The 16,871-nt window shown below is 33.1% G+C and overlaps 1 protein-coding gene across 1 annotated transcript; it reads left to right on the plus strand.

Annotated features, from left to right (window-relative positions):
* The first annotated feature begins 945 nt into the window (after positions 1-945).
* Positions 946-16,871, plus strand: LOC119688209 (ral GTPase-activating protein subunit beta). The gene is made up of 16 exons (XM_038102891.1): positions 946-1,637; positions 1,706-1,925; positions 2,051-2,080; positions 2,155-2,553; positions 2,618-2,878; positions 4,337-4,999; positions 7,417-7,521; positions 7,579-7,719; positions 9,383-9,926; positions 9,992-10,209; positions 10,762-11,049; positions 11,293-11,433; positions 13,957-14,517; positions 15,035-16,082; positions 16,304-16,651; positions 16,726-16,871. The coding sequence occupies exons 1-16, from the start codon at positions 1,446-1,448 to the stop codon at positions 16,838-16,840; spliced, it is 5,274 nt and encodes a 1,757-aa protein (XP_037958819.1). The 5' UTR covers positions 946-1,445; the 3' UTR covers positions 16,841-16,871.

A 16,871-nucleotide genomic window follows, 5' to 3' on the forward strand; every position in this document is an offset into this window, starting at 1 on the left:
ATGGTAGACATTGGTATTTTTAAATCCTTGTTGAATTGTTGTTGGTTAGGTTTTTAGTATAGTATACTGTCTTACATAGAAATTGACCATAAAAAGGGTGGAGAGTTGATCTTGGGTAATATACCGAAACAATGCACTTGCTGATATGATTAATTTTATGAGTATAGATATATGACTATAGTTCCATTTTAACTTCCTCTCAAGATATTACAATGCTAAGAATCAACACCACAAAATGCCTTTATTGGTGGTTATCAGTATGGCCTCACGAAACTGAAGGTTATGAAATATTTATAATATTTAATGCCATTTGATCTTGTAAACTTTAAAAGTATGCTTAACGACTATACAATCTGTTTATTGGGGAGAGCAAACCTGCTCTTGTTTGAAAATACTTTTGCTCAAACAGAACGTCTTAATACGTTTTAACGAAGGGTACTTTGTGACTACCTTTTTCTTTTTACCTCTATTATGAAGATATTTCACTTAACGGTTCACATGACATACAGTATGAAGCAAAAGGTTTCTCATTTCTGACTGTACATATGTACATTTGTCCACGGTCCTAGTCTATAATCCAAAAGTTCAAATCTCGTTTATATTCATTGTTTTCATATTTAAAACAATAACAGCTGTAATTAATTTTATTGATTTGTATTGCAAGAATACTTGCGACTGAAATACAGACTTGAATACAGTTTTGTAGATCTTATTAGTATTGTCGATATTTAGCTTTTTCATATAAGAAACCAACTGGGAACAATTATTTGCGCGCTCTGGTGTGTGTGTATTTGTTGTTAATTGTTGTTTGTCTAATCTGGAGAATCTGGAGAGTCTGGAGAGTTATGTTGTCATATGGGAAGTTGTATAACCTGAAACTGAAATCATGCCCAAAAATATGATTTTTATTCTGCGAATACAACTCTGCATCTGAGAATTTGACATTCGCTTATTGAGTGTCGAAGATTTTTTCACCCAAAATCATAACAATTCCAAATTCTGTGCTGAAAATTTTTCCGAAAACATGCAAAATTATGTATAAATACTATTAGTTAATATGTACATATATAACGCCATTTGGAATATGTAGTTGACTTAGGTAGAGTGGTACATAAAATAAAACATAAAATTGAATGCTCTAAAATATATAAAAATAACAAGAAACCAAGTGCTTGCGAAAGTCCAGCCGCAACGACAGACAATGGAGAAAATTTGTTGACGTGTGTTGTTGTTGTTTTTGCATTGTTTTTTTATTTAATTGTTTAATTTTGGGATTTAGCGATTTAACGATTTAACGATTTTCTTGTGTTTTATATAGAAATTAATTAGAAATTTCGGTTGTGAAGTAAACTTATAATTGTGATAACTGTTGTACTGTTGTACTGTTGAAGTTAACTTTTCGTATTTATAAAAATAAAAACAAAATTGATAAACGCAAAGGCAAAATGTACTCCGAGTGGGTTTCCCTCTCGGCACAAATTACGGCGAACAGCTGTGGTGCGCAATGCTACAGCGTCTTGAATAAGTTTCCCGCATCTGCTGGTCGTGAAGTGGCAGTGTCTGTGGTTAGACAACTGGCAAATAATTTAGGCATAACACAAAATGCGGAGCCAAGCCATTTGGTTAAGGATGAGGAGGTGAATATCTCGATAAAATTTGAACATATGGAATTTTTGAAATCAATTTGTTATTATTCGATATGTAGGTTAATTGGTGCATGGATGTCATATGTTTTGGTCTATCATTACCATTGCAAGAGCATGAAACAATAAAGGATTGCGTTAATGTTTATTGCGAATGGTTAACCGCATTGCACCCGCAACCACGTATAAGTGTGCCAAAGCCAATTTGTGAAGATGCGAACATGTACTGCCGTAAAATCATAAGTCATTTCCATAATTTATTCGTGCCCAGACAAGGCGAAAGTAAGTTCATTATAAACAATACAAAAAATCGCCTATAAATCTATAAATAGAATTAAACGCTCGAAGAGTTGATCTCAACTATTTTGTATATTCACAACAATTTCCTATTACCTTTCAATTTCAAGTCTTGCCATTTTTATATCAAACATCGCTTGGTATGTGCTTGTATTAACGTAATTTAAAAACAAAATATATGGATTGTTTTTCACTAAAACGGATTTTGTTACAGGTGCTGATACTATTAATCGACAGGCTGTGCTATGTCACCGGGTCTTGCGTACGCTACAGCAGACCGCGCAAATTTCGCAGACTATGGATCGTAATACTTGGGAAGCATTGCTTTTGTTTTTGTTAGCGATCAATGAAATACTGCTTGCACCGCCAACTATCAAAGATGATGTTGGCGATCAATTATGTGAACGTGTTCTCTCCGTGCTCTTTGAAGTCTGGTTATTAGCTTGCGTACGTTGCTATCCATCACCTTCACTGTGGAAAACTCTACAAGAATCTTGTGCTTTATGGCGTCATCGTATTGCGCTGATCGATCAATGGAATAGGGTGAATTTAGCATTAACCGCCCGATTATTAGAATTCACATATGGAGCTGCATTTCCTGAATTGAAAATTTGTGTGTATAAATAATAATACATATTAATAAAAATTTTATTTAATTCTTACTTTTTACACATAAGCTGATGAGGATGCACAGCTAATACCAGCAGGCATGTCAAATGATTGTGTTGCACAAACCTGGTATCGGTTTTTGCGAACCATCGGTAATCCTACAGCACTATGCTCACCACATATTATAAGCAAGTCGTCACATTTTGTGCAATGGGCTCTGACGCATGACAAAGGGGCCGAAACTTATCAACATCCTTGTCTGCAGGCATTGCCACAAATATTTTTAAAAGCTATCAAAGGCATATCTAGCCAAGTTGATGCATTTCTTGGTGAGTTACTCTATAAAATTACTCCATCTGTTGTTATTATATTAGCAAAATAAAGTCTTGGTGTATACAAAGAATCTTTAAATTCCATTAAAAGGTAGACAAGCATTAATTTAAAGAACCATAGTATTCACTTTTTTGAGTTATAAGTACATAAATAATTATTTACTTTAAAATTAGTTCTCTTAATATTTAACTCTACATATTGGAAAACTTTTATATTTATAAATTTATATTGTTATATATTGATTATGTTGTGTTGTATCATTATTGTATATTGTGGTTAATATATAAGAGTATATAGTATATAAAAGATATATGTTTAAATAGTTTGACATTATATGATTTGAAATATATATTAAATATATATATATATGGTTTTAATATATATATGGTTTAATGGTTTTAACAGTACTCGATTCCTGGAACCATGTTCTGCTGATTATACTATTATTGAATGGTATGGGTCAACTTATTGGATGGGACTAATCCATGTGTTGTAATTCCTTTCATGTTAGCTGTTAGCTGATATTCATTAGGTACTACAACAATAGACAAACGATTGGATTCCCCAATCAACTGTTTAAATATTTATTGGAAACCAGATCGCATAGTACAAATAATTTGTACTTGCACTAAACCTGAACTTTTTGCTACATCATTAAAATTGATAAGTGAGGTTTTAATAATTTTTTGGTATCACAAATATAGTTACTGGGCTGTTAGAGTTAAGAGTTATTCATAATTCGGAAATATGTACAAAAATGATTTTCCTAAATTTGATCAGCTAACATATCATTCTAAATTTATTTGGAACTCGGACAAAGTTCATTGATTTTAGTGTAAAATATGATGAGTTGGGTAAGTCCGCTTTCAACTTCTCGTTTAATATTTGTATTATATTGCATTATTTTATTAGTACTGGGGAACTGTTCTGGTTCTGGTTTCATAACATAACCAGTCTATCTAAACGAGTAACGTTTAGAGTTTTTGATATTGTTTACAAATATTTATAAGTTTAGTTGTACGCTACGTAAAACAAAAAGGGAACAGAAGTATGCAAGTAATTTGCTGTATGGGTCCACGTAATCTTTGCCTGTCTTTGATTATGTTTTATGTTATGGTCTTTAAATGATATGGTTTTACAAGTTTTATTCCCCCCTTTTGCTTTGACGTATAATTATGTTTGAATACTAGTGAAAATTATCTGTAGGACCTTTCTAAATATATATCTTAATAATATACATTATAATATCTTAAATAAAGCCAATTCCTAGCTAGCTACCTCAGTATATAAATACCTATATATGTATTTTCAATCGGTTAATATGTACATGAATATTTATATAAAGTAAAAATAATATATATATTTTAAGTAATCCTTTTTGTAAATGTAATTCCTTCCCGTATTTAAATAATAAAAAACAACATGAAAATATCACACAACATTGACTTCTGAAGGCATATATCAACCACCTCCACATCAACCAGAGGATGTACTCACGAATTTGCTCGACATACGTTTGTCGCTTAATGAAGCTACAACATCCTCATCGTCTCATCATTTCTTTCATTATGGCAGCATAAGTGCTTTAAATTTTTCTTTAAATAACTCCAACAATGGTGTTAGTATGAACAGTACAACAGCAGTGACATCTGCACAGCAACAACATCATCATCATTATCATCCACACTTACATTTACATGGTGCTGGTCACTTTTTACGAGACAATTTCATAAGTGGCTCAGCAAGTTCAGCATTTAATGCATTAATGGGGCATCATCACCACCATCATCACCACCAGCAACAACTACAACAGAATCATGGGAATGCCTCTACTCCATCGAATATCGGTGGTAGTAGTGCAGCTGGTGGTAGTCACCATTCAACTAGTACGGCCGTTGGTAGCACAAGCAGTAGTGGCAGTCAATCTGCTGGAGTAGTTGGTTCTATTTCATTTGGTACGCCGCTTAATACAAACGCAAACAGCTCCAGCGGAAGTGTTACGTCAGTGGGGGATGGTCAGACGCAATCACAATTGTCCACATATTCACCAACACCGCCACTTCAGCGTCGCTTGGCAAAAAGTTTCAGTGTGGCACCGACAGTGACACAACAGAAGGGTGGGCGTCAATTTGTTATACATTTTTTTTTATAAATTATAATTGTCTTTCGTTTATTGAATGTTTTTAATCGCTATTTTGCTTAAGAAATATCTGAAATCAATTTTTTTTGTTTTTCTATTTGTTATTATCCTTTAACTATTTTTTTCTATTACCATATATACTACTTGTATATATACATATATGTGCATTGTTCATATGTTTATGCATTTAAATGTTTCCCTAATTAAGTTTTATCACAATATTGAACTTTACTCTCTTTCTCTCTCTCTTTCTCTCTCTCTTTCTCTCTCTCTTTCTCTCTCTCTCTCTCTTTTCAAATAAAAATCTTTAATTTATGTCCAAAATTATGATTAGCAGTTCTTTCTATTAGATTTTTTAAGAAAGAATGCTCAACTTGAATTTGAATGTTGTGATGGACTTCAAATTCCTCAACGTTCAATTTAGAATCATAAATTGTTGTTATTACCTGCATTATAAAGTACCTAAGAACCTACGTTTTCGGTATCGTATTATCAGCGGCTCGTTTATGTAACTTTCTCACTTCGTTTTCTCGAACGATTTTCCTCACTTTTGACAAATACTTCGAGTAACTAAACGAGCCGCAGATCATTTACGTCCATAGAGCGTAAATAAACTCCTTACTTTTTATCAATCTCCTTACTTTTAGATAACCACAACACCAACTATGATCACAGAAAATCTATAACATTTTAATTCGTATTTACTTGTTTATCTTCACAGACCAGATTGTGTTTGCAGAGTACAGAATTGTTTTAGTCAATATATCTACTTTTCTATCCGCAGCACTAGACAAACTTTGCTTGCAATGAGTGTCTAACTCTTTAAAGACATATTTATCTATCTATCTATCTGCGTCAGCAGATCAACTATAATTTTCTTTATATTTTTTTTGAGTTGTTACGTCCTAATATTTGGAACTTTCATTAGGAGAATGAAGGCAAAAGCGAATTTGCCGAAGTGTGTATAGGAATGTACAAAAAATACGATCGAAATAAAAGTTCAAATCTTAAAAAATAAAACTTGATCTTGATTTTAAGGTCAAGTATGCTTGTAGAGAGTATAGAACTCTTTTAAAATCTAGCTATTTACATCACCAGATCACCAGGTCCCTTTAATTTAATGTATACCGATAATAAATGTTTTTAAAGTTGTAAGAAATTTTATTTTATTCATTTAATTATTATTAAATACGGATCAGGGACTCACCTTAAGAGATTTCATGTTTATAATAGATTAATATTATTCTACCCATTTCCTTATTACTTCAAAATTAGTCAGTCGTGTGTATTACACTGAGTTCCGCATATCGTATTTCGCATTTCTCACGTCTCTATATAATCATATATGTATTTTATTTATCCAGAGAGTTTTTGAACTCTCTTTACCAGACCAAGATCAATCCAAGTCGTGGATTGTAGTTAATTTAATTTTAGTTTTAATTATTATAATAATTATTAATATTCAAGCAATGAAATGGAATGATATTTGTTAATTTATTCAACTTAATTTTAATTGATTCTGTAAATTTTAATTATGTTGTAAATTAAAAGTTATTGTTTTAATCCACTAAGAACAACACATAAAAAGGTTCGTTTGCAACCTCTCGAAAAGCGTAAATAGTGAGAGCATCCAAGTTTTACAAATTCGTAAGTTGAGATACGTCATCCGTAAGACCATCTCAGAGTTGGAAAATATGCACAAGTCGAATAGTTTGAAATGATCATTATCCTTGGATGCTGAGGTTATTAAAGTCAAGGTTTACCTTTGACGTCCTCAATTCTTCTTGATACTTCTTGATACGCTGTTTCGACAGGTCGTTAGCGATGCTAATATTTTTCACAGTTCTAATTTATTAAGCACAGATTGTAAATAATTTGAAACACTTTAAATTAATTTTATATTGTTTGAGTATTTGTTTTATATCTAAAGCTATCTTTAAATCTTATATTATAATACTGCATTAATTAATTATATATTATGTATATATTTTATGTACAAAGAATTGTGACTACAATTAATACAAACTTTATTTAATTAAAATTTTATATTTTAAATTAATTTTGTTAATTTTTTACATACACAAATCTTTTAAATTTTTGTAAATAAACACAAATGTCTTATTTGTAACTAAAAACTCTCAAATCAAATTATAAATTTTAAAATATTTTTACCCTAATGAGCTAAACAATTATGAATGATTATTCTTCAAATGCGGTAAACGCCCCTCAATTATATTTTGCTTTATCTAAAATATTTTTATCTAAAATAATTTCAATTGTTTTAATTATTTCAATTATTAATTTTGTTGTTGTTGTGCCAAATGAATGTCTAATTTTTAAATAAAACTGTATATAATTTTTATTTAAGTCACAAATTATTTACAATGTTTGCAGGCTTAAGTAAAGCTGCACTAATTGGTTTGACCAGTTCGCGCTCTTCAACAACTCAGGCGCCCCTTACTCCGCCATCTGGACCACCTTCCTCAAGCAGTTTGACTTGTGAGTTAAATTAAAGTATGGATTATTTATATTATGGATTGTTTTTATTGTAAACAGCTTTACATTCTTTGGGTATGGAACAACGTCCTCATTTGGCTGCAGCACGTCCAAAATGTAATAGTATTCTACATTTATTTGGTGAATGGCTCTTTGAAGCAGCACATATCGGTGGTGATGCTTGGCTCGTGAATACCAAAAGTAAGTACATGCGCTGTGGGTTATTCGTTTATTTCGTTTTTAAAGTATGAACTGAAATTTTGGTAATTTAATTGAAGTGAGTAAATAAATATTGGGTTCTTTAACTCAAATTCCCAAAAACTACGCAAAATGTTTGCAAAAGCCAAAGGATTGCAAAGTAATACTTTAATGTAATATAGTAATGTAGTAATAATATTACTAAAGTTATGTTAATTTATTACTAAAAATAAAAATAGGCAATTTCTCCTTGCATTCAAGCTACTATCCCAGGAAAATGCTTTTGCGTGCCATATAGATAGACATTGCTATGGTGCCACGATTAGTATAGCTCTGTCTCCACGTTGTATATGTCGATTCCTTTCTTTGTAGCGGAAATACATCAATATTAATTGCAACGAAATTAGTAACAGGGGGGACCAAATGTAAACGAGTGATAACTGCACTACTTACAAAACCTGGGTCTTCTTTAAAACCATGTTTGTATGGCACTAAAGATACCACGGGTCCCCGTTTAAAACCTTAAGGGATGCAATATGAAGATATGCAGGAAAAACTTGTTTTATCCAATTGAGGACAGAAGATATATACATAGATCTAACTGAGGGCAGGAATACGGAGCTATAGCGTACTTGTCACTTATATGCCCCAATTTTTGGTGTGTCCGCCAAGTGCTCGATATCTCGGATAATTGTAGGGCAAACGACTTCGCCAAGGCAGACGCTCCATTTGGTATAGTTAAACTGGTAATTAAACAAAAGTACCTGAGCATAGCCAAGCAAAACTGGGCTGATGAATCTCATTGTCAGATATCTAGATTGACTTGGTCTAATTTAGACAACCTGCTCAGAACCATGGTATCTGTGCTGACGGGACACTGCGAAATAAGAAAAAATATGAGACTGGCTCTACGGTATAATGATTTTTGTGGCTCTGAGGATGAGAGGGGGATGAGATGAGAGATGAGGATGTCAGTAGCCTTCTTTAGTTAGAAGAAGATTAAAAATCTTCGGATTCCCTTTTCTCACCGATCTGGCTGAGCTGTCATCCTGTAATGTTAGGAGCCTGACCAATTGTATGGAACTGTCAGGTTGGTTTTCCTTTACCTAATGGGACAGTCGTTATCTTTTTCAGTGTTGGCTGTATACTGATTTAAATCTATGTACGTACCAATGCTATTCTTGTAGTACCACAATAGGCCATCATTTGAGCTGAAGTGGGCTTTTTGAAAACAAGGCTGCCACTTCAACCTACCTACCTATATTCAATAAATAAATAATCAACTGATTTACGATTTCGTTCTAATCATGACTTCGTTCAGCAAATGAATTTGTTAATAAACGTTCACAGTCAAGTACGGCTTTGTGTCAGTTGGCTAATGAACACTAACTCTGAGTTTCAAATTTGACAGGGCACGAGTTTAATTCCAGGTACTTGCCGTCTCAAAAAATTATTATCAAATAATTAAATACAAAAACTAATTCCAAGACTACTAATGATGGGTATGATGGGTATGATGGGTATTTGGCAATACCCGAAACAGGTGTATGGTCAGCCAAAAATTCAATTAAATAAAATAATATAAAAACTAATTTTTGTTGTTGTAGTTCACTACTATTCGAAACGCTCTTAATAAATGAATAATTATGACTGTTTTTGTCAATAGAACAAGCGACGGAAGCCAGTAAGCGACCGTCTTCGATGATTATGGAAAATCGAAAAGGCAGTATATCGCTTTCGCAGCCAAACTCTTTAAATGATCCGAGCAGCCTACCGCCAACTTTGACAATTGATAAATACGAATCCGGACGCGCTGAGGCTATTGGTACATTATGCAAAATATTCTGTGCCAAAAAAACTGGTGAAGAAATACTGCCCGTATATTTGGCTCGTTTTTACATGGCTTTGCAGCAATGCCTTAAAATTACTGAGACGAAAGAATGTGACGAATCGTTGGCGAATATTTTACTCAATTCATCAGATCTATTCCGTTTGGACTTAGATGGCATACAAGTGCTTCTATTGAGTTTTATAGCATCATTGGAAATTGTGTTACCAGATAAAGATTTGAAAATCAAAACGCAGGCGATGCACTTTAATAAAACCGAGCTGAGGCGTGCTTCAATTAATATTTTATTATCTATTTTGGTGCTGCCATTACATTTTCAGACATTGTCAATTAGAGATATAAGCAATACGGCAACCGAAAGGTGTGTTCCATCAATTTTGTAATAAAATAATTTTTAATATGATTTCGTTTGCTTTGGTATTCTAGGTTCATTACTTTTATACAGCTAAAGCCACGCCTAATCAATATTTTAATGAACGCCTTGCAAGTGGAAACTGATGCACAAAATACGCACATGCTTCTCGGTGGTTTGCTATTGGCTGTACAGGATTCTGTCACATTTGAAGAAACCGAATTGGGCGGCAATGAGCATTTACGTACAAATTCAGCTTCGCCGCATGGAGAAGCACATCTACTTAGTTCAGGTGCGTCTCTGACAGCTCAAATGGAAGTTGTCTTTCATATCCTTTTGTTTGTTCAGTGGTTCTTATAGTTTGACGAGTTAAGAATATTTTCGATATTTATGTAAATTTTTTCGTTCGCAAGTTATTGAATTTTTAAAATATTATTCAAGCATTTGTTTTCTTATTGCATATCGATATTTTAATTTGATTTTTTTTTTATTTTTTTTTTTCATGTGTTATACGTCACTGCATCACATTGTGCATATATAAACATACATTTATTTACATATTAAAAATAAAAACCACAATTGCCATGCAATTTTTTCTTGTAATGCTGCACCATTTCAAAAATAATTTCCGCCAACGTTTGTGATTTTTTCTTTTTCTTTTGCTGCTTTAATATTGCAAAATAAAACGATATTGATAAACAATAAAATCAATATCGTATTTACATTAAAAACAAAAAACAAAAAACAAAAAACAAAAAACAAAAATCAAAAAACAAAAAACAAAAACCAAAAAACAAAAAACAAAATACGAAATACGAAACAAAACTCAACAAATGCACTGCAGCTTGCTCAGAGCGTTCCGAATCATTAGCCAGTGTGAGCAATTCAAGCCTAGGCGGTCATAGTAGTGCAACAATTGGCGCTGGAGGCGTTGGGGCAAGCGGCACCATAGCTGGCACAGTTGCGCCTGCTGCTGGTAGTGCCGGTATCGCATTGCCTGCCGGCGCTTCCCCAAATGCAGCCGCAGCTATTGGACGTGATAATTCGTCACAGCACGATTATCCTAGCTTAACTATATCCGATGAGTTCCCAATGGAATTGCTACATGAGTTCGAAAGTGCTTCAGTTTATGGTAAATTATTTTATAACAAATTTTTATTTAATTTAATTTAATTTTATTTTTTTTTGATTAAAGTTTCAAATGCATAACTAAAAACGCTTAACTTTTTTAATTTAATAAACCTTTGCTTTGTTAATTACTAAGCATTTTTAATGTTTAACTGTTTTTTGTTCTCGAAGCATTCTCAATGTCTGGGTCTGTTGAATTGGAGTGTAGTGATAAAGTTTCTAATAATAATCTATAATTTTTGTTTAGATAATGCACACGCCTTATTTGTGCGCGCAACGTATTTGGTTTGTCATCGTCTGATATCATCTTGGAAAACAGATTTGAATGTCTCTTTGGCGGCTCTGGAATTACTTTCTGGTCTCGCAAGGTTACTTATACGGGATTCAGGTAAGCTTTTGTTCCAGCTTCACGGTTGCTCCGAAGTTCCGAAGTTCATCAAAAAAATTAAGATTTCTTCATTCATTTAAATTTGTTGAATTTGTTTTGTACAGATTTTCATATTGGAAAAGCAAAGGGTGTAGGAGCTTTTTTATTTAATAAGCGGGTGCGGAATGGTTATGGCATGTACTCTAATGATACTTATTAGCACTTATTGAAGAATAGTTTATTATTGAAGAATAGTTTTCAAGTACAATCATTATTATTTATGGAACGGAAAAACGATTTTTTCATTTGAAAAATCATCGTTCTGGACTTAATTGCCGTGCCGTTTTTATTGCTCCATCTTTGAGACATTTCTATAGATGGTAACTATAAAACTACTTGTCACATATATCAACTTTCGATTTTTCCTGACTGAATAAATGTAGAAATTCTAGTTTTAAAATTGGCATTGTCCAGGCCACGATCCACTTTTTTTTAGCTGATTTCACCTTAGAAATCAGTTAAATATTTGACGCCACAATCCTGAACAAATATTCATAGCGGTATATTTAGGCGGTTTTGAGGCGCATTGCTTGCGGCTTCTAAGATTTTCAGGCTAGCCAGTCCAGACTAGTACTTTCCAATACGGAATTGTTTAAATTTTTTTGTAAAGCCTGCCACCAAACGTGCGATCCGTATGTAATGATAATACTGATGTTGGTCGTGTACGGTGTATGTAAGTAAGTGCGTAGGTCATATATGTCGTCGATAGTTCACATTGTCTTCTTAACGTCTTTTTGCGGACATAGCGAAGCTTCTTTCTTAGTTTTCTTTTCAATATCTCTTCTCCGACTTTGATGGAAATCAAGCACAATACCTAATTTAAATAATTATGCTTATTAATTCTTGATTAATTCTTAGCTTTTATACAGTTCGGGATCTCTGTAGTTGTATATATTATGCAATCACCCAGTGAAATTACCTTAGAAATGATTCTATAATTTGTGTGAATAAAGAATTTATATAAAGACCAACGATTATATAGTATTTGAGGTCTACTATTAAACTGTTTTAACCATTTAACCATTGAATCGGTATAACTGGTACAACTGGTTACTCATTTAACCCATGCAGCCATCCAAAAACCCTGCTCTTACTAATTTTTTTTACATATTTATATTTTATATATTTCATATCAAAGATTTATTTAATCCTTAAATTTTTAGGATATTTTGCTTTCTCTTTGTATTGTCAATTAACTAATAAATTATGCATTTTTGATTCTTTTCTCTTATTTTTCCTTTTCCGACAACGCTGCAATATATATCCTGTTGCGAATATTCGTCGCTTAACCACTTTTTCTTCATTTTTTTCATTTTCATCAAATTTATTATTTTTTTTTTCTATTAACGATCTTTCTTTGGGGGATTTGCTTTGCATCTTTTGTTCTGTTCACATTAAAATGCACATTAAAATTTTCTTATTTTTTACCGCCACTTAGCAAGGAAATTTACAAACGGTAAAAATATTTTCCTTTATTTGTTTTAGTTTTGTCTTGGTGTTTGTTTTATTTCTTTCTTATACTATGTTCAGACAGTAAAATTTCCTTGATTTCGCAAAAATTAAATTAAGTTAATTTCGAAAGTGTTCATACTGCCCCAAATTAGGAAAATCTGGGAAATTTTAAAAGTTGATTTTAATAGCTATAAAGGATGCCATTCAATAGTTTTTATTATTATTTTTCACTCTATTTTAAATGAATAACAGTTACAGTTTTTTTTACAGAATATAAATCAAATTTAAAAATTTACATTACTTTCAAAATATTTTCCCGGTTTTATTAAAGGAAACTGTCACTGACATTTATTTAAAAAAAGTGCCACTTCTTCGTTATCTCAACTTTATCTTTTGCTTAAAATTTATCTTACACATAGTTGCATTTGAAATGTCCCTTAATTTCAGCCTTCGTTTTAATGAAATTAAGGTCATTTTCCTTAATTTCGTTCTAACCTCAAAATTGAATTTTGTATGGAAAAAATAAGTTAATTTCGCTGAAACGAAGATGAAATTAAGATTTTTTCGAAATGAAGGTGTGTCTGAACGTAGTATTACACAAATCAATTGTTATCGTTATCGTTATCAATAATTGTTTTGTTTAAAATACTCAATGAAATTATTGGCAACTCCATTAAATCTGTCCAACACATCCATACAACTGCGACATTACTTCGGTAAATGTTTACTGGAATTGTTTTAAGGAACAGGGTTAAATGGGATTTAATTAAAAAATTTTTTCATGTTTTTTCTTTGTACATATCTGCTCCACACAAAACTTGTAAATACTAAAAACAAAACCAAACACATTTAATCAACTCAACTCAACTAAAATCAAAAACCAAATACATTTTAATTCAAACAAAAACAAAAACAAAAACAAAAATAAAAATAAAAACAAAAACAAAACGAAAAATATCAATATCAAAATTCACCTAGACTTATTAGTAAAAATTGAAGAACCAAGTCAAAATCTAACGATCATTTCTACAGACGCTTTAGAGTGCAAACGGGCGGTAAAGTGGATCTGCGATTACATATGCTATCAGTGCTCACGACCACCGCCAGCACACAGCAAGGATCTGCACAGCACGATTGTGGCGGCATTTCAATGTACGTCGGCTTGGTTGATGCAGCATCCGTATTTACTGCAGGACAAAGATTGTCTGCAAACTGTGCTGGAAGTAGTCGAATTGGGCATCTCGGGCACGAAGAGCGTGAGTAAAACTGGCGATATGCCTAAATTTAAGGATGAAAAGGAGCTAAAACCTGCTTCGATGCGAGTACGTGATGCTGCTGAAAATCTATTGACCATCATTTTAGAGCAAGTGGGCTATTTTCCCAGCGAATGTGGTCCTGAATCGATATCATCACTTTTAGATGAGGTGGCGCTTATGAAACATTGTAATTCATTATCAAATATAGATGCTGCTACCACAACAATTGAACAAACTTTATCCAAGTTCAAGTATTTTGTTACGGAAAACTCAACAATTTTAGCCCTATTGGAAGAACCACTCGGTAATGATCAGGATCCACAACCAACTGTTACAAGTAAGTTATATGTAAAAATGATTTTAACACAATCATATTCATATAGATCTGCTATATAAATTCTTAGTCGCGTTTTATTATAAAGAATAATCATCTGTAAAACACATTTAAAGATAAAAAAATAGAACAATAACAACAAAAATATATATCAATAAATTAAAAAATAAACAAATAAATTAATAAAAATTAATACGTAAGTCTGAACTAAAATATAGGTTAGATTAGGTTTCGTTAATCAGATGTAACAAGGCACATGCATAGATTTGTAGTTGAAATCATGTAGGATGTTGACGCTTTTTAGCAATCTGTGGAAGCTCTATGCCGGAGACGTTTTCTAACCTTCCTCATTGTGAAACCTCAGGCATTTGAAGCGTGTTCGTGATAACGAAGGATACAAACATAAGAGATTTCCCGATGTCTACTTTTTTTCCAGGAACTAATATATAAATATGCATTTATAAAATATTCCAAATTTAAATTATTTTGCATACGTAACTAATAATATCTGTTTTTCAAGTGCTCATACGTGGCCCATTTGGACGTCATGCTTGGACAATGCAATTGCGTCACTTGCCACGAAGTAAATCAGGCACTAAATATCACGCTGTGAATCCAGGTCGTCCTATTCCTATGAACGATATGCCACAACGTATAGAATTTGATCAAAAATTCTTTCCCGAAGGTGTAGATAAAGTTACACCATGTGTCGCAGATTACTCCATACCAACATTGGAACAGATACGTGAACTTTACGGTGCTACTCAAATACGTCAACTTGAAACTATGCTTGAAAATCAAACAATTAACGAGAAGCTCGCTTGGGCAGAAACAGACAATAGTGCGGATAGTTTGTCACACGCACAAGAATGTGTACCACCTGGAGTGTGCCAAGAGTTTCAGGCTGCACGTTTGTTTTTATCACATTTTGGTTTTCTAACATTTGAAGAGCGCAACCCTAACAGTCCAGCAGAGTTATTGGGAACACCCACGCAACGACCTCTTATCGTACTGGACACTAAGCGCAGCAGTTTCGCTGAAAATCTTCGAATACTTGATAAATTGAGTGCTCGTACTCATGACACTGTACACATATTCTATGTGAAGGCGGGTCAAAGTACAGCACAGGCAATTATAGCAAATATGTACGATGAAAATCTGCGTACGTTAGATCCACATTTTGGAAATATGCTGCTAACATTAGGTTGGCCTGTTGAAGTTGAAGAACATTCTGGTTGGACAGGATTCGTTAATAATTCATGGTCTTTGAAAGGTAGTACGCAGAAAGAGAATGATAGAGTGCTTAAAAACACTGCACCAATGAACAGTAATGATTATAAATTTAATGGTGAGACGCGTGTACTATACTGGGCAGACGTGTCTTCAGAAATAGCGTTTGTGGTACCTACGGAATGGAATTTACGCAATGAAACAGATGGTAGTTGCTTGTCGCTTTGTTCTTCAAACTCTTCAGCTGATAGCATGCAAAACACCAGTAATGGTACGGGCAATGTTTGGGTACGGAATACAGATGCTACTGCAGTTACTGAGAATAGTAAAACTTATTTGTATTTATTAGTGCAGTGAATCTGTCTTTTGGTGTGTGTTGTGGGGGCGTTGAATTAGTTATTTTACCTAGTTAAATTCCCCGAGAAGTTTGTCCGGTGATGACAATCGAACCAGGACGATATGACGGCGGCGGGTAAGTTTATACAACCGCTAGAACCTTACACTACTAGTCAAGCTCACCTATAGAGTATATTCCTTGTTGCGTATGAATTTTTTTAAGATACATTATCACTTCCAATTGGGGTCTAATTTTGGTTAGATCTAATGAAGTTGCTAATGAAATTAATATTTCTGTCATTCTGTCATTTATAGATGATTTACTGCCGTATACCCGCACTGGAGAAGAATCTCAATTATTACAACCACCACGTGCCGCTGATTGTCACGTGATATTTTTACATGCTCTACAATCGGGTCTGTTGCGCGTCAAACTACAAGGTCCGGCAGGACGTATGAGTTTTGCTACACCATTAGTTGATGGCATGGTACTGAGTCGACGTGTTGTTGGAACCTTGGTGCGTCAAACTGCACACAATATGGCCAAACGCAGGCGTTTGGATAACGATAAGTACGTTTTTAATTGTATTTATTATTTTTGAGTTATAAAGTTACAAAATAATTTTCTACTTATTTTCTTTAAAGCTATCAACCGCCTCATGTACGCCGCCGTCTAAAGGTACAAGACATTGTACAAAAATATAAAATGGATTTAACAGAACCTGAACTTTTAGCTCACCTATTTAAGAGTTCAATTTAGTTTTAAGTATTTTATATTAACAGTATTAATA

This window comes from Teleopsis dalmanni, chromosome X (assembly GCF_002237135.1).
Source record: "Teleopsis dalmanni isolate 2A chromosome X, ASM223713v2, whole genome shotgun sequence".
Taxonomy (NCBI): Eukaryota; Metazoa; Arthropoda; class Insecta; order Diptera; family Diopsidae; genus Teleopsis; species Teleopsis dalmanni.